We start from the raw sequence: 19840 nt of genomic DNA, 5'->3' as shown, positions 1-19840 counted from the left end.
AGCCAAGGACAATCTTCTGCCTCAAAAGATAAAGTAATGAAATATATGAGAGTACCTTGTTTTCATGGCAAGTCACATTGTTTCTTCTGTGATGGCCAGTTCATGATACTGCTTACTCAGTCCATAAAATTTGTTCACAGCATCAGGAGTTTTGACCTGTGCAATGTTCCATAAATATTGCCAAATTTTTAACCTTGAGATTAACCTTGAGATTACACTGTGCAGCTATGAGCATACAGATAGTTGACCCATTTCAATAGAGGTGATCATCCACTTCATAACAATAAATGATACTAAATTTTTTAGTATTGCAGTAACATTAACATTTTGTTTATAGAGATGGTAAGAAAATTCTCGTAAATTTGGATTGCATTTTCATGCAGGTCTAATAGAATGTTATGTAGTACATTTACTAACTGCATTTTAAACTGCTTTATTACAAACAGATATTGTTTTGAATTTTCGAACAACATATGTCAGCAAGTCTGGTCAAGTTATATTTGAAGCTCGATCTATTTGTATTCATTATGTAACAACATGGTTTATCATCGATTTAGTAGCTGCACTTCCTTTTGATCTTCTCTATGCTTTCAATGTGAATGTGGTAAGTACTCAATTTTTAAGTTTGAATTCTTTTTATTTATTGTTTTGTGATAGAGCTTCTCTCTGATTCTGGCATTCAATGTCATCATTGGATCTCCTTATGTCTCAAGGTCAGATGTACGTAAAGTTTACAGCTATTTATTTCTTAAGGTCAGATGTATGTAGAATTTAAAACTATTTTTTCACTGCTGGAAATTTTGTTCAGCATAATCTGTGCTGTGTTATGTGAGACTTACTTTGTTTCACAATATTGCTGTTATTAGCAAATATTTCCTGATTTTATCCCAATGATTCTTAAAATGAAAGTTGTACTCATATGTAAGATCCCAGCTCTAAAGTGAAATGGGTGATTATTGTACAATGTACAGAATAGAGTAGAAGGAAGTGCTCGTCCCATTAAAGCTCGTCTTCTAGTTGGCTTTGTGCAATTTGTACTTTTAGTGTATTTTAATCTCCCTAAAATATAGCGCGGTACAACACTTCCAAATTGTCAAAAATTCCTTCTTAATCCGAAGTATAATATGGACAAAAATCATTATTTGGGCATGATTAACCTCAGCCCTTTTACAACAGAAAGTGATATTTCTATTGTCAGAAAGCAGTGGGAATACCACCACTTTCTTTTTGTATTTCAGATTTCCAAAATCTGAAGTTTTATCAATTTTCAATTTTGATTGTCAGGCATAGGCGGAGAAATATTTTAATTCATAATGTGACACAGAGTATTTAAATTTTCTTTATTAATTTTTGGAACCTGAATGTCTCAGGCAGCATTTATTGCCCATCCCTAATTGCCCTTGAGATGGTGGCGATCCACCTGCAAGAACCATTGTCATCTTTCAGTGAAAGTTCACTGGTGATGGAAGGAATGAATGTTTAGGGTGATTGATGGGATGTCAATCAAGCCAGTTACTTTGTCCTGAATGGTGCTGAGCTTCTTAAGAGTTGTTGGCACTGTACTCAAGCCAAGTGGAGAGTATAGAAGAAGAAAATCTTGCAGGTGCCAATTGTTCCGATAATATTCTGCAATACTATTCCACCATGGCTGTTGCGTTGTAAAATACGTAATGTTGTATATCCTTCATCAACTTCTATAATTCTTTTGCAAGATTCGGAGTTCTTTGCTCCAGATTCCAGCATCTACAGTCTCATGTGTCTTTATAATTCTTCTTATAGATTAACAGTGTTGTTAAATGAGTTGGATAACTCTTATCCATAGATGAGTTCAACACCAAATAATATCAGTAAAATCTAAGAAGAATGTTTATTGAAACTGAAAGATCAGCAAATCCATGCTTTTAAATTCAAGATCTTTATTATTTCTATTAAAATCACTTTCAACTTAGACTGCTGCAACAATACCCTCAGTATCATTATTAAGCCAGTAGAAGTCACATCATGAGAAATTGGTATTCTCTTCTATTAAATTTGGAGGGCCTTGCATATGTAAAAATTCAATAGCTCAGGTTTCTGCAAGAAAATAAAGTCTGGCTGGTGTCCAAGTGGCAGTGCTGTCTCTTTATTAACAATTTCTAAATTCATTACTGCAAACGTCAGGTTTTCAGACTCCATCTGTGGTCTAGCCTATGTTAGTCACCACTCTAACTATAAAAAGATGGCTTGAATAATTGTTTTATTTTGCAAAATAATATCTTCGTTAGTAGCTTTCAAAAGCCATCCTTCTGCCTATGATAGGAAATTGATTTATTTATGGATTGTACTTCTTTAGTATTCTTGCGTGACACTTGCATGGCAACTGGAAGACTACAAAAGTCAGAATTTGATATAAAGAATGCTTTCAGACATTAAACTCATACAGGAAATTGACCAAGCATACAGTACCTTGGCTCTTGGAAAGTTTTAATGCTTAACCTCCATAACTTGCTACTTGCAGGTTTCTCAGCCATCAAACACAATCACTGGGAAACAACCATCAGGCATTAAGATTGGGCAACTTGTGGTTTTTTTTGCAGTGAAATCCTAGGAATGATCCACAGCACATTCTCAGTACATCAGGCAAGTCTACCAGAATTCACGGTCAGGGAGAGTCAAAAGAGAAGGAGGAGTGTTCCTTCTGGCCACAAGAAATGCTTATCTAACTTATAGTTTTTCTTGACCACAATGCAGCTCCCTTCAGATTGGGAGAGAAAAATTTTTGAGCTCACCACTGCTCATACTTCTTGTAAGATTCACATAGATGCCTCAAAGACCCATCAGAGCCTGATCTGAATATTTAAATGCAGCACCCTTTGGGCATGACTGGAGGGGGTGCATCCTTCACTGTTAACGTTTCCTGTTCTCTGCTGAGAGGGGGAATTAAAATTCAACCCAATGGAATTATCCACCCCCTGAGAATTAAGGCAGCATTTTTAAAAGTATGGGTAAGTCTGAAGAATAAAATGCAGATTATCTCAAAGGTCATATACCCTACCCACCCTCCACTTGACTTCATCTATCGTTGGTTTTCACCTAGTCATGGAAGAAAGAAGCAAATATGCTAGTGGGTGTTATTTGGGTGCTGTGGATGTCATGGTTGAATAGCTGATAGCATGTGCACATTGTGAGCTTTGAATATATGGCTGGTAGGAATGCATAGTGCGTGAGGTTAACGTGTTATGAGTCTCAGATAATAGAGATCGTTGGTAAATGTCAAAGTCAAGTTTATTGTCATATGCACAAGTACGTGTATGCACAGGTGCAATGAAAAGCTTGCAGCACCATCACAAGCACATAGCATCATATAAGTAGCATTCACAAGAAAAACGTAAATTACACAAATTATACACAAATTTTACAATAAAGAAATGAGTAGAGGGACTGTGGGAAACTGGGTAAATGCCTGAGACTAACAATACAGTTGGTAGATATGATATTTGAAGATGCACTTTGGAATCTTTAGCACTTGTTGGACTGTTCTCCTTCGACTAGAAGTTAATGATCAACCATTAGAGGTTTTGATATGATGAGAGATTCTGATAGAGGTTGTTACCTTGGCAAATAACATGAATTTAAAATCACTTTTTTATAAATGGCTAGGCAAGAAAATGGAAAGAATTTTTTTCACTCAGAGATGTTGGGATATGGAAAACTTTGCCCGAAAAGGTGATGAAAGCAACTCACGCTTCCAGACAAAAAAAATCTTTCAATGAACCAAATGATCTCTCTCTGTTATCTTTCCATGATGCCATGCTTCACATGTGAGACCAAAGTTGATATGAACAAGCAACAAGCTCATTTCTCTAAGTAGTTCACTATACAAAACCATATGTGCAAACTGTTAAATGTCAGCCATTTCCTTAAATATTCTTAATAATTAAGGTAAAGTAACACACTGTCTTGTGAACTGACACACCAGTTTATTACTTGCCTTCTGAAGTTAAAATAACCCTTTAGTTAGTTAGAAAGTAAAGATGGGAAGATTGGCAGAACTTGAAATCATATTCTGGTGAATCAGGTCTGATCAAGATTAGTTGAGAAAGACTGACACATTTGAACTATTCTATCGTTTTTAGACTGAATTCAATCTGAGGTAGGTTCCCTCAGGTGACATCACTCTTTGAAATGATGTCTGGTACAGCAGCAGAAAAAGACACTGATGCCAACAGTTCTAAATGCAGAATAAGAAACTGTCAAGAGTGTTAACACGAGCTTCAAGGCTGCGCTGCTGTGTTTTGTAGTTAGCTACTTTTGATGTGGGTCCTTTTCAAAGTGCTTCAAAGGCTTAAACTTAAGGAAAATAAGATAGGAAGCACAATTTCACAAAATTGAACTACGAAACAAATTTAATGATTATTAACAACAATAATTATGTTTAGAATACAAGAATTATATAGTTTGTTGAAATTAACAAGTATCCTCAAATCAGTAAAAGAAAAAAATGTAATGAATTTAGAAGCTGCTTAAAATCTATCGTTTTGAGTAAGCTTTTGATTGTTTTAATATCTCCGTATGGGCTCAATATCAGTTTTATGTCTCAAAACACTCCTGAAAAGCACATTTGGATCTTTCTCACTATATCAAAAGTGCCATAAAAGTAGATGTTATTGTTGAAAGAACAGCTATTGTTACAAACCTTTTTTTCCTCACCACATGACAGTTATACAGACTCAGAACCTGGGTAAAGTAGGAAGATTATTTATGTGTCACTACGGATTCTTTTCAAAAGTCATTGGTAAAGGACCTGTATGGAAATGATTGTCTGACCAGTGATTTCTATTGTTACGCAGCACACTGATGTATTTCTTGCCAAAATAGTGCCTTGCTGCACGGTAATACAAGTTAATAAAGAAATGACTTCTCTAACACCATAAGTTGTTAACAAAAACAAAGTGTTGCAAACAGCAGGTCAGGCAGCATCTGTGGAAAGAGAAACACAGTTAACACTTAAGGTCCCTTCCTCAGAAATGCCTTCTAGCAAAAACAAATCTGTTTTTGTTTCGTATTTCCAGTGCCTATGATTAATTTTGATTTTCAACAATAATTTTTGTCTGGCATTAAACAATCCAGAATTAGTCAAAATTAAAGATAGAATCCATTAAAATATTGGTAAGGAAAATGTTGCAATCAACAGTTTTCCTTTGTTTTAGAAGGCTGCTTATAAGCAGTATACTGCAGAAATTGGAAGTAGGGCCTTGTTTGTTTTATAATTTCATTAAAGATTTGAATGTAGTAACTGGGGAATGATCCGAAATTTGAGGATGATACCAAAATATCTTCTTGAGTTTAGAATAGAAGCATACCTTGATGTACACTAATGTGTTAAAGCACAATGCTATGGACAATTTCATAGATAAAAGCAGTTTCTCCATATCTGTTTGTGAATAGTGGTGGACAGTTAAACACATACCAGTTCAAGGAGTTTCCAAGATTATCCCCATCTTCAAAGTGGGGCCCAGCAAGTGAATGCAAAAGGCAAAACAGAAGTGTTTGTAATCAGTTTCATGCAGAATTCTTGAGTGGATAATCTATTTTGGCAGCCCCCTGAAGTACAGAACTCATTCTTCCATCAATTTGTTCATCTCATGTGATATTCTAAAACAGCTGAGTGCTGTAGATAGGCAATGATCCCTTACATTGGTTACAGTGCTGAACCAGTTGTGTCTCCAGGAAAGTTGTTCTACTGCAGTTGTAATCCTGCCATCTACCTGATAAAACAGAAATGTGCCCAAATTATGACCTGTTCACAAAAAAAGCGAAGAAATACGGTCTGGCCAGTTTCTAAAATGAAAACCAAATACCTTTAACTATTCAGCATGTCAGGCAGAATCTGTGGAGAGAAACCAAATGAATATTTCTGGTCAATAGCTGGCCAACTACTCCTCCATCAGACTACTGCCAGCAAAAGAAAAGTGATAGAAGATATCATTGACACTGCTATCAAGTGGAAATTACTCATCATTCTCCTGCTAACTAATGTTCAGATGGGTCCCATAGATCACTCTGCTCTATACTCAGTACAATCTTCATTCAAACTTTCATAGAAGTTGATGTGAGAGTGGCTGCTCTTAAAAGTTGTCAATAGGAATCCAGAGAAAAACTCTATTTACCCTAGACATTCAAAAGCATTGTTATGATTGAATCTCCCACCATCAATATCCTGAGCAGTCACATTTTACCAGAATCGTCACCAGGCTGGACACAGAACAACTATTCTCCTCTTGTAGTTCATGCTTTCTGCGGTGAGGAAGTCTTTCCGTGACAAGAGCATAAGAAATAAGTGCAGAAGTAACCATAAGCTCCGTCATTCAGTAAGATCATGACTGATCATGGCTCCATTTACTCCCTGTTCCCTATAATCCTTATCTCCCTGACAGGCACAAAATCTGTCCACCTGAGCCTTGAATACATTCAGTGATTCAGCCTCTGAGTGCAATGGAATGCAAAGATTCACAATCCTTTATGAGAAGTAATTCCTCTTTATTGCTGTTTAAAATAGGCAACCCTTTACTCTGAAACTATGCTTCTTAGTTCTAGATACCCTCATGACTGGAAACAAAATCTCAGAATTTATTCTGCCTCCACAGAGTATTTTAGTCTCAGTAAGATCACTTCTCATTCCTCTACAAACAAATGAGTATAGATGGCCAACAGTACAACTATATCCCTCCTTAAAAAAGGAAACCAAATCTATACGCAGTACTCTAGATGTGGCTCACCAATATCCTGTGCAGTTGTAGCATGGCTTCTCCACTTTTATACTTCATCCACTTTGTAATAAATGCAAATGTTCCATTTGCATTCCAAATTTTTTGCCATACCTGAACATTAACTTTTGTGTTTCAAGTATGAGGACTCCCAGATCCCTTTGTAGCATAGCATTCTGTAGTCACTTGCCATTTAAACAGCATTTCTGTTCTTCCCAACTTTGATGTCCTCATTTCATCACATTATTCTCCATCTGCCAAGTTTTACTCACTTACTTAGCCTATTTATGCCCTGTTGTAGACTCTTTGAGCCCTTCTCACAATTTGCTTTCCTATTCACCTTTGGATTGTCGGTAAATATGACTGCATTATACTCAGTACCCTTAGCCTAAGCTATAAATATGGATTGTAAGTAGTTTAGGGCACAGATATTGGTATTGGTGTTGGTTTATTATTGTCACTTGTACCGAGGTACAGTGAAAAACTTGTCTTACAAACCGATCTTACAGGTCAATTCATTACACAGTGCAGTTACATTGAGTTACTACAGAGTGCATTGATGTAGTACAAGTAAAAAAAAACAATAAAAGTACAGAGTAAAGTGTCACAGCTACAAAGAAAGTGCAGTGCAATAAGGTGCAAGGTCACAACAAGGTAGATCGTGAGGTCATGAGGTCATAGGTCATAGTCCATCTCATTGTATAAGGGAACTGTTCAATAGTCTTATCACTGTGGGGTAGAAGCTGTCCTTAAGAATGGTGGTACGTGCCCTCAGGCTCCTGTATCTTCTACCCAATGGAAGAGTAGAGAAGAGAGAATGTCCCGGGTGGGTGGGGTCTTTGATTATGCTGGCTGCTACACCAAAACAATGAGAGGTAAAGACAGAGTCCAAGGAGGAGAGACTGGTGTCTGTAATGCGCTGGGCTGTGACCACAACTCTCTGCAGCTTCTTGCAGTCTTGGGCAGAGCAGTTGCCATACCAAGCCGTGATACATCCTGATAGGATGCTTTCTATGGTGCATCGGTAAAAGTTGGTGAGAGTCAAAGGGGACAAACCAACTTTCTTTAGCCTCCTGGTGAGCTTTCTTGGCCATGGCATCCATGTGGTTTGTCCAGGACAGGTTGTTGGTGATGTTCACTCCCAGGAACTTGAAGGTGTCAACCCTCTCGACCTCAGCACCATTGATGTAGACAGGTGTATGTACACCACCCCCTTTCCTGAAGTCAATGACCAGCTCTTTAGTTTTGCTGACATTGAGGGAAAGGTTGTTGTCATGACACCATTCTACTAAGATCTCTATCTCCTTCCTGTACTCCAATTCATCACTGTTTGAGATACGGCCTACAACGGTGGTATCATCTGCAAACTTGTAGATGGAGTTAGAGCAGAATCTGGCCACACAGTCATGAGTGTATAGGGAGTAGAGTAGAGGGCTGAGGACACAGCCTTGAGGTGCACTAGTGTTGAGAATAATCGTGCCGGAGGAATTGCTGCCTATCCTCACTGATTGCGGTCTGTTTGTTAGAAAGTCAAGGATCCAGTTACAGAGGGAGGTGTTGAGTCCTAGTTTTTGGAGTTTGGTGACAAGCTTGCTTGGTGTTATTGTATTGAAGGCAGAGCTGTAGTCAATAAACAATAGTCTAACATAAGTGTCTTTACTGTCCAGATGCTCCAGAGCTGAGTGAAGGGCCAGGGAGATGGCATCCACTGTAGACCTGTTTCGATGATATGCGAATTGCAATGGGTCCAGGTTGTCTGGTAGGCTGGAGTTGATGTGTGCCATGACCAACCTCTCAAAGCACTTCATGATTGTGGATGTCAGAGCCACTGGTCGGTAGTCATTGAGGCATGTCACCTTGCTTTTCTTTGGTCCCGGGATGATAGTGGTCTTCTTAAAACAGGAAGGAACTTGAGATTGAAGCAGGGAGAGGTTGAATATGTCCGCAAATACTTCTGCCAGCTGATCAGCACAAGATCTGAGCACGCGGCCCAAGACACCATCTGGGCCAGGTGCTTTCCTCGTGTTCACTCTTCGGAAGACTGATCTTACGTCCTCCACTGTGATCACAGGTTCAGCTGCATTGGTGGCTGTCAGAGTGGATGATGACAATCCACTTCCTTTTTGTTCAAAATGTGCATAGAATGCATTAAGTTCATCAGGAAGGGATGCGCTGTTGTTAACTATGCAGCCTGACTTTGTCTTGTAGCCTGTTATGGCATGCAAGCCCTGCCATAACTGATGGCTGGTCAGGGACTCTTTTGAGTTGGTATTGTCTCTTGGCATCCCTTATAGCTTTACGAAGGTCATACCTCGCTTTCTTTGTCAATCTTCTAACCTTGCTATTATATTAACCTCAATGTCATAACCTTTTCAAAGCCCTTTTCACCATCAGCAAGGTGCAAAGCAGGATTGTAAACAAATACTCTTCATTTCCCTGAACAGTTGAAAAATCAATGTATTTCAAGAAGTTTGACATTACTCAGGAAAAAGTAGTCTGTTTGACTGGCACTTTGTCCACTACCATAAATATTGGCTGGTGTTTGTACCTTTTCTAAGACAGTGATATCACACAAAGCCTCCTCAACAGCACCTCCCAACCCTCAATCTTTGCCTCTCAGGATGCAGTCGGTGAATACATTGAAACAGCTCCACCACATCCAATTTCACCTCCAAATCAGACACCATTCCGCTTTGGAAGTATATCACCCTTCCTTCATTATCACTTGGTCATAAATTCTGGAATCCCTTAAATAACAGCACTTTGAGAGCACCTTCAGCACGATAATGGCAAGGGCAGCTTACACGCCATTATCTTCTCAAAGGAAACTAGGAACAGATAATAAATGTTGGTATTACCAGCAAAAACCACATCAGAAAAATAATAATAATATGATGCTTTGGGATAGTTACCCTATACTTAGCAAGTGATGTTCAATTTAAAAAGTCTTACGTTATGCATATGCATTAATGAAATGCTGAAGATGTTCCGATAGTGTCGGGCATAGATTTAAAGCCAGTGACAAAAGAGATATTAGTGTTTCAGCAAATCATCCCTTGAAGATTCACAACAGGTTGCAAAGCAAGAGTTTGGACAAGCCATTTTCTAGGCTTGTGTGCACAGAAAATACAACAGTTATAGACACAATTAGGTCACAGTTTGGGTACTGAATACATTTCTGGTCACCATATTACAGGATGTGATTGCACTGGAGAGGGTGCAGAAGAGATTTATGAGGATGTTGCTAGGATTAAAAAATATATAGCTATGAGTAACGATAAGAGTTATTTTCTTTGGATTGCAGGAGAGACTGAACTGAGATTTATAAAATCATAAGGGAGGAAAATAGGAAGGACCTAAATCCCTCAGGAGAGGGATTATAACCCAGAGATTTAAAGTAATTGGTGGTAGGATTAGATGGGATATAAGGATTTCTTTTGTATGTGAAAGGTGATAGAAGCAGAAACTACCATCGCATTTAAGTGATACTTAAAGGAATACTTGAAGAACTTTGACCAAGATCTGTGGACCTTATGCTGATAGGTGGTGTTATGAGAAAGGTTCTTTTGAATCTTAAAGATAGAGGTATCTGGACACCCAGTCTTTGTACTTCAAAAAAGAGAATTTTATTTACAAAGACAGACGCGGGAACAGAATGAGAAGGAACAAATGCACACTCACACTCGGGTGATCGCGAAACGTGGGGGGAGTTGCAACAGAGGTGAAGTGCACACACGCTCACACACACACAACGAACTAGTACAAACAATCAGGGAACGAACAAATACGTTGTCTGAACCCCCTGAATCTGGACAAACAACGGCTCTACACTACTGGGTATCTACTTAGGATGCTCCTAGACCCCTGTGGAAGTGCACCCTCTCACCTGTGGTCTCGACCCCGGCAGCAATTGGAAAAGAGAGAGAATTACCCACATGTACCATCTTTTATAGGGCTGTAGCTGGGTGGAGCCTGTTCAGGTAATTCAAACAAGCCAATGATTCAGGGTCAAGAACAAAGGTGAGTTACAAGCCAATCCTTAGGTACGCTCTTGATGGGTGGGGTGGAGTCAGACCCTTGATTGACAGTGGTGTAGCTTCCGACCCAATAGGCAATGCTATCATCCGACCATGGGGGTCAGTAGTGTTGTCACTGCCATCTGACCCCTGGCCTTTCATACTACAAGTGGAAGTAGGTTAGATAGGATTTTCTGACAGGCACAGACATGATGGACCAAATGGCCTCCTATGTTGTAAATTTTCAATGACTCTATTAAATAAAACATACCAATAAAACAAAGCAAGGTATTGCATAGTTAGAATATTGTGCCCAGAATAGAATTCATCCAGTGGTGTGGGATTTCTTTTTAATTTATTCATTTTTAGGTTGCGTGCCTCCTGAAAGCCAGCATTTCTTGCCCATCCTTAATTACCCTTGAGAAGGTGGTGATGGATCACTGCAGGCCTTCTGCTGAAAGTACCCCCACAATACTGTTGGGTGGGAAATTCCAGTGATGATGTATTGACAACGTATTTCCAAATCAGGATGATGTGTGATTGAAACCTGCCAGTGGTCATGCTCCCAGAACCTGTCGTCCTTGTTGGTAAAGGTTATGTGTTTAGGACATGCTGTCAGAGTAGCCAAGGCCAGTAACTGTGTTGAATTTTGTAGATGGTGCACCCTACAGCTCCAGGTGCTCAAGGGAATGAATGTTTAGTGTGTGTGAGGGTGTCAGTCAAGTGGGCTACTTTACTCTGAGTGGAATTAAGGTGCTTCTTTGTTGAGAGTCTGGTACAGACATAGTCCATAGTCCAGATAAGGAACACATGATTAATCCCTGGTTTAAAATGTCTTTATCTTGATATCAATCCGAGTCTGTAGCAATACACACACTACACAGTTCTGATGAAAGGTCTTCAGACTGAAACATTAGTCCCCTTCCTCTCCCTACAGGTGCTGCCTTTCCTGCTGCATATTTTCAGAATTTTATTTTCATTGTATGGTGACAGCAGTGAGTTAAAATCTGCCTTCTTTTATGGAACTGTTTTTTCAGATACAAAATACAGTGCTGCTGTTACTATCCAAATAGGGCTTCAATTTTTCAGTTTTCACTTTGGGTTCTGTTTGTGATTTTTTTTCTGTTTTTTTATAAGTGTTTGACAACATTAATCACACACAACTATGTAAAAATTCCAGCCAAGAGGTGCATCATCTCTCAATCTCTGTAAATGCATGTGTTGAAGGTGTTGAGAACCTTTTCAAGCACTCTGGAGACAGGGAATTGCATACTTGCACAATTTCCATGTCAGCCATTGGGGTATTCCTCCTATTGTTGTTGTTGTCATTGTAAAATGTAAACAGTAGACATACATCTGAATTCCTGTGTATCCCAGGGTTTTCATCAAGGGTACTGACTACATTTTTATTACTTATCACACTGACATTGCAAACTATTTTCAGAAACTATTGCAAATATTTACTGTGAAGTCAGGGTGGATGTGGCAGAGTTGTTGCTGCAGAGACCTTGTTGTGAAACAGCTCACTGGGGCATCCATCCACTTGATTCAGCATGGCGCCTAACTGCGCTGTGTTCCGAACAAATCCTCCTCTTCCTTATATTTTATTTTCAGTTTGGTTACAGTTTATTAGTGTCAATTATCTTTCTTCATAAGATGAAACTGAATTTGCAATCTTAGATGGCCTGCAATCTAACTGGCAATTCCACCAGTAACCACAGAAGTAAAAGCTCTGCAGGATTTACAGACTGGTTCAGGATTTCCCTTAACTATTTCTTTGCAACATCTACATTTTCTTTCACATAATCAGGCACACCATTTGCTTTTTACCCCATTTCTGCCCATGCGTTTACTAACTGGCTTTTTTTTTCAGCACTATTAGACCATTTGTCAGCACTTCCACAGACAGAAAGGGTAGTCCTGTCTATGTGCATGTTTTGAAAGCCCTATGCACCATGCTGAAAGCAAAGTATAAATTCTGCATGATAGACATTAATCAGCAGTACAGAATTTTAATGGTGAAAAGCAAAGCTATTATTCCAAGTTGCCTTTGGGGTGTTTATTTGTTTTTTTTTGTTATGAGTTCAAGCTGAAAATATAAGCCCAATATATAGCATTGCATAATGCAGCCACACAGTGAATTTCTAGGTTCTTGGTTTCCCAGTTAGAGCAACAGCTAGATCTTCATGAAGTGGAAAAAAATAGGAGCTAGAATATATTTCTGCCCTTTTGTTTCTCAGAGTTTGTGGAAATAAGAGGAAATATTCTGGCCCAGCAGCACAGAATATTGCATTGAGCCTATAAACAAACCACTAATGTGTGTTGTAATGTAGGCAGAGACAAATTAAAATTATGTGAGGAATGCATATTACCAAAAAATAAGTAGAACTGAACAAACAAGCTGGCCAAAATAGAGTCAAAATCATTTTAGATGCTAAAATATATTAAACAAGAGAACACTGGGAAAGTACCTGGGTAACGTTTCCTCAGTATTGCAGAAGGATCATGATCCTGAAATGTTACCTCTGTAACCTGCCAAGAAAATGTGTCAAATAAACAAACTTGCTTTTTTGAGCTGTCATAGTTCAGCTTGCTATCAATAGATGTTTGCACCAGGAAGAACTCTTCTTGGAATGAGTTTAAGACATGGGTTTTCACTTGGGATTTAGCAGTTCTTTTGACCATTTATAAAGCGCAGTTAGCAGTTTACCTTTCATCTTCAACTAATCTAACTTTGACATATGGGGGAGGCTGCATTTATTTTCAGCACTCGGGAGTTGTCTTGAAGCAAGTCAGTACTCATGTTGTTAACTCCCAATATCTGTGTGAAAAACTTTTGTTTTGAAAGCGAATCTCACTTTATTCTGCTTATTCTAATACTTTCTCGCAGGAAATGTCTTCTTTCTCAGTTGGTGGAGGACAGGTTAAAAACATATTCACATAAGAAAACCTGGGCGAACTAGATTAGCTGACATAGCTTTAAAATAGTTTGGGAATTGTTACAGATTAAACAGCTGGGTAAAATTTCCATGACCATTGGATCTGAAATGTTATATGTTTCCCTGTTTACAGATTTTGCCTGATATGCTGAGAGTTTTCAGAATATACTGTTTCCTTTTCATACTTAAAGTATTGGTCATATTTTACTTTTATTACTAAAGTAAATAGTATTGTTGATATTGTTAATTTTTTATATAAATGTGACAAAACGTAGGTAAAGAATACTTGTTCATCAATTACAGTTTGTGTTAATGAGTGTTATTTCCCCTTAATTGACTGGATGTAGTCATTAATAAAACATAAAGAGACTTTTAAACAAATAGTTGTTTAAGAGACTTTTGAACTACTTTCATTTTATTTCTTCAGAAATATGAGGAAAACATTTCTGAGTGTCAAAACCACTTGCTACTGAGTTCTAAACCAATCTATGAATCTTTGCTGCACTGTGCGAGAAAATAGCTGAGTACAATATATTTTCTCTCCTACAATGTTAGCACAGTAGAAAAGAGCAGCTGCTGTACTTTGTATATTTCTTTTATCTAAACATAAAACAATTATTATTCCATTTCTTAGAAGCCAAAATTATTATTCTCTGACTTTGCTGCCTTGTCAAAGGAAAGAGCTGTTGTTTTACACCAGCTGCCTGCAGTTAGGGCAGTTAAACCTCAAGGATTATGAAACTTGAATGATTGTGATTAGAGGATGACCTTTCCTCAACATTTCTCTGTATCAAATTTGCTTTTAATGTTAAGTATTGCTACATGCGACTGCCTGCATTCAAAGACTTTCTCTGCATGGTTTTATCCAGCTTTTATTACATGAAATTTCAGAAATGGGAAGATTCAGTTTTGTTGTTCCGCAGCAATCTTTCTTCCTCAGAAGTCAAGGCACTTAATTGAACATCTATTTGATTATAGGTTCCCACTTAACTACTTCCTTGGAATATGCGATTGAATATAATACTTACCTATAGATTCAACCCCAGTCACTGTGTAGTAGGAGCTATATATTGCATTCAGCTTCTGAAATTTGGTCTATTAAATTCAATGGGTCTAAATCAAAACATTATTAATTCAAGAGCTCTTCCAGAACATAGGAATATAATCTTGGCTGACACTCCACTGTAGAACTAAGATAGCATCAAATTGTTGGGGATCTCAACCTTTGTGAACTAAGCTCTGAAGAGGAAAGTGAAAATCAAAACCACAATTTTAGCTTCTTTGTTAAAGCATACTAGGCATAATTGCCGATCAAAAAATACTACAGAAGCTGGAAATTCAAAATGGAACACAGAAAATGCTGGAAACACTCAACAAGTCAGAAGTATGTGTGGAAAAAGAAACAGAGTTAACATTTCAGGTCCAAGACCCTTCGACGTGATGAAGGATCTCTGACCTGAAACGTTAATTCTCTTTTTCTTTCCACAGATGCTGCCTGACCTGCTGATTATTTCCAGCATTTTCTGATTTTATTTAAAATCTGAAGAAGCTTGTGTTAATCAATTAACACATTTTGCCCGATAAGCTCTTTACTCCTTTTAAATTCAATAGCTTCATGCATGGAAATGAATGAAAATCATAAATGAAAATCACCCTATGTTTCAAGGAGACTGCGTACGAAACTAAGCAAGTTATATCAGAGATATAAAGTTTTGGTCAGATCCTGAATGGAATACTGTATAAATATTGGGCACCTCACCTCAAGAAAGATAGATTGGCCTTTGAGAGGGCACAAAGCAGATTCAGATGAACGACAACAACTCTTAAGAAGTTAAATTCAGTTTGCATAAGCCGACCGCTTCTCCTGAATTTAGAAGACGGAGGAATAGTCTCATTGAGGTGCACAAAATGGTGAGGATCTGGTATGGTGGGTAAACTATTTCCTCTGATGGGGAATCCAGAACAAGAAAGTAAAATCTTAAAATTGGAGCTTGGCCATCAAGCATGAATTCAAAAAAAACATTTCTTAACACAATGCTAGAAATCCGAAGATTTCAAAAGCTTTCCAGGCAGCTTGATGGTGTTTTTTTGTGCATGTAGCAGTATGAATGGGTGATGAGCAAATGAAGATAGATGTTACTGATCACCAGTTATCAACTGAGTAATGGAAGAGGTTTGATGACTGAGTGGTTTAGTTCTATACCAACCTATTAGGTAACCTGGACACTAACAGCCAAACATCAGTGGTAAGGAAGACACTGGAAAAAAATTCAGAGGGAGAGGATTCCCTGGAAAGGCAGAGACTATGCAGAGGGAACTGATTAGACAGATCGCAATTAGTAAATATAAGGTCAGGCTTCAAGCAGACAGTGAAGTGGAGTTTCCACTTTTACCAAATTCCATAATATTTAAAATGTGGGGAGATTAAAATGGTATTAAGTGTAGGATTGGTGTAAATGGTGCTTAATGGTTGGACCAAAGTGCTTGTTTCCATGCCATATAACCTTTATAATTCTATGATTAAAATGATTAGCACCAGCCCAAAGATATCCATTGCAAGTAGTTTCAGCAAAAAGGCTTTGCACATCCAGCAACACTTTACAGGAGGAATCGTATTGGCTTATAGCTGACTATCCCAATGGAAGACACCAGTTGTCGGCCAGTAACAGGTCAGCAGTTTTCGGACTTTGCATGAGTCTGCTGAAAGTTTGAAGCCCAACAGGAGCTGGATGCCAGCTCAGCAGACCTTCTGCTCCACTGCTTGACTCACCATTGAACCCAGCAGCAAAGCACTGACTCATTGAAGGGAGCCTCGACTTTACACCAGAAAGGGGTGGTGTACCAATAGCATTACCAATCACCTGAATGGGGTCATTGACCCAATGGAAAAATTTAAGTGCAATCAAGTGCTTACTTATATTACTTAAATGTTATTAATTATTTTATGCATTTAATTATAAATATATATATATATTAATTATTTAAATGTAATTATATGATTTTTAAATGTGTCTGACAATCAGGAGTATTTAAAAGTACTTAAAAAGCCTTTGATAGCCATCAAAAGCTCTCAGTGTGTTCCAGAGATGTGGCCTTAAGATACACTGCCTGAGTCCTAGTTGCCATTTGCAGAATCCCTGTCAGGTTTTCTAGCCACGCACATCTGGAAAAAGTCCAGGTGTATGGGGTCTGCAGTGGGCTGAGTCAAGGACAATTCAACCGATACTTTTGTGCTATGATGGGATAATCCTAGTAGGTAATAAAGTACATGATTTATCATCTTTTTAAAAATATCTGGCAATTATACTGAATATCAGCTCTAAATAGTTTAATGAAGGAACTAAAATAATAGAAATGTGCATGTTTAATACCTTCAGTTGGCTGTGGTTATGGCAATTTTTGACATAACTGAGGTAAGTAAGGGAAATGCAGTAAAAATATTTCAGCAGTAAAGGGAATAGTTTGCCTGTTAATGATGAATCGTTCATAAGGGGATCCAATGAATTCATTTGTAACCTGAATTATCCTAATATTTCCAGGGAAAACAATGCTGACTGTCAGTGTTTTTGCTTTTCAACAGGTCTCAATTGTCCACCTTCTCAAAACTGTACGCCTGTTGCGTCTGTTAAGACTATTGCAGAAGCTGGATCGATACTCTCAGCACAGCACAATAGTTCTAACTCTGCTTATGTCCATGTTTGCATTGTTGGCTCACTGGATGGCATGCATCTGGTATGTTATTGGCAAAATTGAAATAGAAGGTAACGACCCACATACATGGGACATTGGTAAGTCCTCCCACTCTTGCACGATTTTTAATGCAATGTTTTAAACAGTAATTTATTACAAATCACTTATCCACTTCCATTACATAAACAAGTATGACTGTCCTTGCATTTTGCTAAGAAAGCAATTTGAAATCTTCTGCACTTTGACTCATATTCGAAAGGACCACAGGTCAGAAACTGACGTACTATACTTTTAATTCTCTGATTTAAACTCCTTTTGAGCACAGTGAAAGTGTGAGAGGGTAACTTGCATAATATTTCATCTGCTAACTGATGCTAACTGAATCTGTTTAAATGTTGTTCATTGGAGATAAAGCACACTACATTTTTAGTGTAAAAAGAATAATTGATGGAATCCACGTTATTTATTTTGTGTTAGATTTTGGCTTATTATGAGGAAAATACTTTGAACAAAAGACTTTTTACACTGCTTACAAAGATTAAAGGTACAATGTCTAGTTATGCTGATATCTTCTCAGTGGGTCTGGAGAGCAAATCACAATTCATACTTAAATGTAAATGGTATTAACCAGCTGGTTCACTGCCAGAAGAAAGGAAACTTCACATGGTTGAAATGCATGCTGATATCTTGTCTCCCTAATAAGTTCTATTTTGAAATGCTTCACAATCAAATTATATTGAACTGAAAGCTGCAAGCTCCAACGAGTGGGAACAAATACCACTGTAAATAAGCTACTGTATATGCTGCTAATTTACACAGCAAGCAATGGGTCCACTGTTCACTGACAAAAGGACACATTGTAATGGATGTTCTAACAACATTATCTTTATTTCACTCAGAATGCAAACTTTTTTGAGAATCGAGTTTTGTTGAAATTTTATGCTAGTTGAATGTCACCATGAATATTTGTGTGTTGTCTTGTGTTGGGGAGGGGAGGTAGAAGTCATTTGTTTCTACACCATATGTTCCAGGAGCCATGTATTTAATTTTACTCTCCATCCCAATGGGGAAGCTCTATTTAACATCTTTGCTGACTGCAATAAACCCTGAACCGGTACATTCAACACTTCCCCCTTACTCAGGAATTTTCAAACTTTCTTTTCCTTTTACCTTATATAATATTTTGTGAGTATAACAACACAGTAGGAGACATTCAGCCCATGCTGCCTCCCAGGGTAGATACAGCCAATTTCTGATCGTGAAATCCTACAGCATAGAAACAGACCCTTCAGCACACCAAGTCCACACTGACCATCACACACCCATTTACACCAATTCTATGCAGATCCCATTTATTTTCCCCACACTCCCATCAACTCGCCAGTACCAAATAACCTATCAATTTACAGTACCAATTTACCTACCAACGAGCAAGTCTTTGGATGTGGGAGAAAATTGGAGCACCTGAAGGATATTGACATGGTCACAGGGAGAAAAGAAAACCCCACACATACAGCATGAGAGATTGGGATTGAACTCAGGTCACTGGAGCTCTGAAGCCACTGTCCTACCAGCTGTGTCATTGTGCCACCCCTTATTTCGGATGTGGTTTGAAAATGTTTTTACCATTGGCACCAGAGCTGCATATGTCAGTCATCCTCTCCGAAAGCATAAAAATCATGCAGAGGCCCTTATCAAGCATATCTACATCATTAACTCCGTGGCCTTGATACTAAAGTGCCTTTGGCAAGGAAGAGAGAGTCAGAGTAAAATGTTAAAGTGACAAATGCATCCCCCCCCCCCTCACTCCCACCACTGATTTAAATGACTGCTGTCATTTTTATAGTGGCAGATTTTGTGCTAACTTGTATCCTGTCATCATGAGGCAGAATATTCCATTAACATATTTAAGCAAGGGCCAACCAAGAGCCGCAATCTGTACTTAAGTTAGAACTGGATTTCCCAGGACCCAGAAAATCTGAGCAGGGGCTGCTGTCTCAGGAAGACACCTGTTTCTTAAAGTACCTCCTTGGTCCCTCTCTTCCCTTCCCACCAATTCCAACAGGCCACGATCTTTACCTCTGCTTTCACAATTGGGGTTAATCTCCAGGAGCCCCAGCTGTAGCCTTCTGTTGGTGCTTTTCCTGATGACAGCATGAAGGAAGCAATTTGGCCTGTCAAATCCACACCGGCTCAATACAAGAGCAATCCATCTGGAGCCACTCACCCAATCACATGACAAATTATTTCTCTGTAAGAGTATAACATAAAGTATAAGAACAAGGAAGTCATGATGAACATTTAACTTGACATATTGTATTCATTCCTGGGCACCACACTTTAAAATAAATGTAAGTAGAGTAAGAGAAGGTGCAGAAGACACTTAATATGATGATTCGAGGTTGAAGGACTTTGTCCCTGGATAGACTTGAGAAGCTGGAACTGTTAT

At 38.3% G+C, this 19840-nt stretch overlaps 1 protein-coding gene across 1 annotated transcript in view; it reads left to right on the top strand.

Annotated features, from left to right (window-relative positions):
• The window catches only part of kcnh8 (potassium voltage-gated channel, subfamily H (eag-related), member 8), a 288746-nt gene that overhangs the window by 179718 nt on the left and 89188 nt on the right, over positions 1-19840 (top strand). Inside the window, exons 6-7 of the mRNA XM_052016213.1 lie at positions 447-604; positions 17282-17489. Of these exons, the coding sequence (XP_051872173.1) occupies positions 447-604; positions 17282-17489 (366 nt within the window). The remainder of the gene's footprint in view (positions 1-446; positions 605-17281; positions 17490-19840) is intronic.

This window comes from Pristis pectinata, chromosome 5 (assembly GCF_009764475.1).
Source record: "Pristis pectinata isolate sPriPec2 chromosome 5, sPriPec2.1.pri, whole genome shotgun sequence".
Lineage (NCBI taxonomy): Eukaryota > Metazoa > Chordata > Chondrichthyes > Rhinopristiformes > Pristidae > Pristis > Pristis pectinata.
The sequence above is the reverse complement of the archived record's forward strand: the minus strand, read 5'-3'. Positions and strand labels throughout refer to the sequence as shown.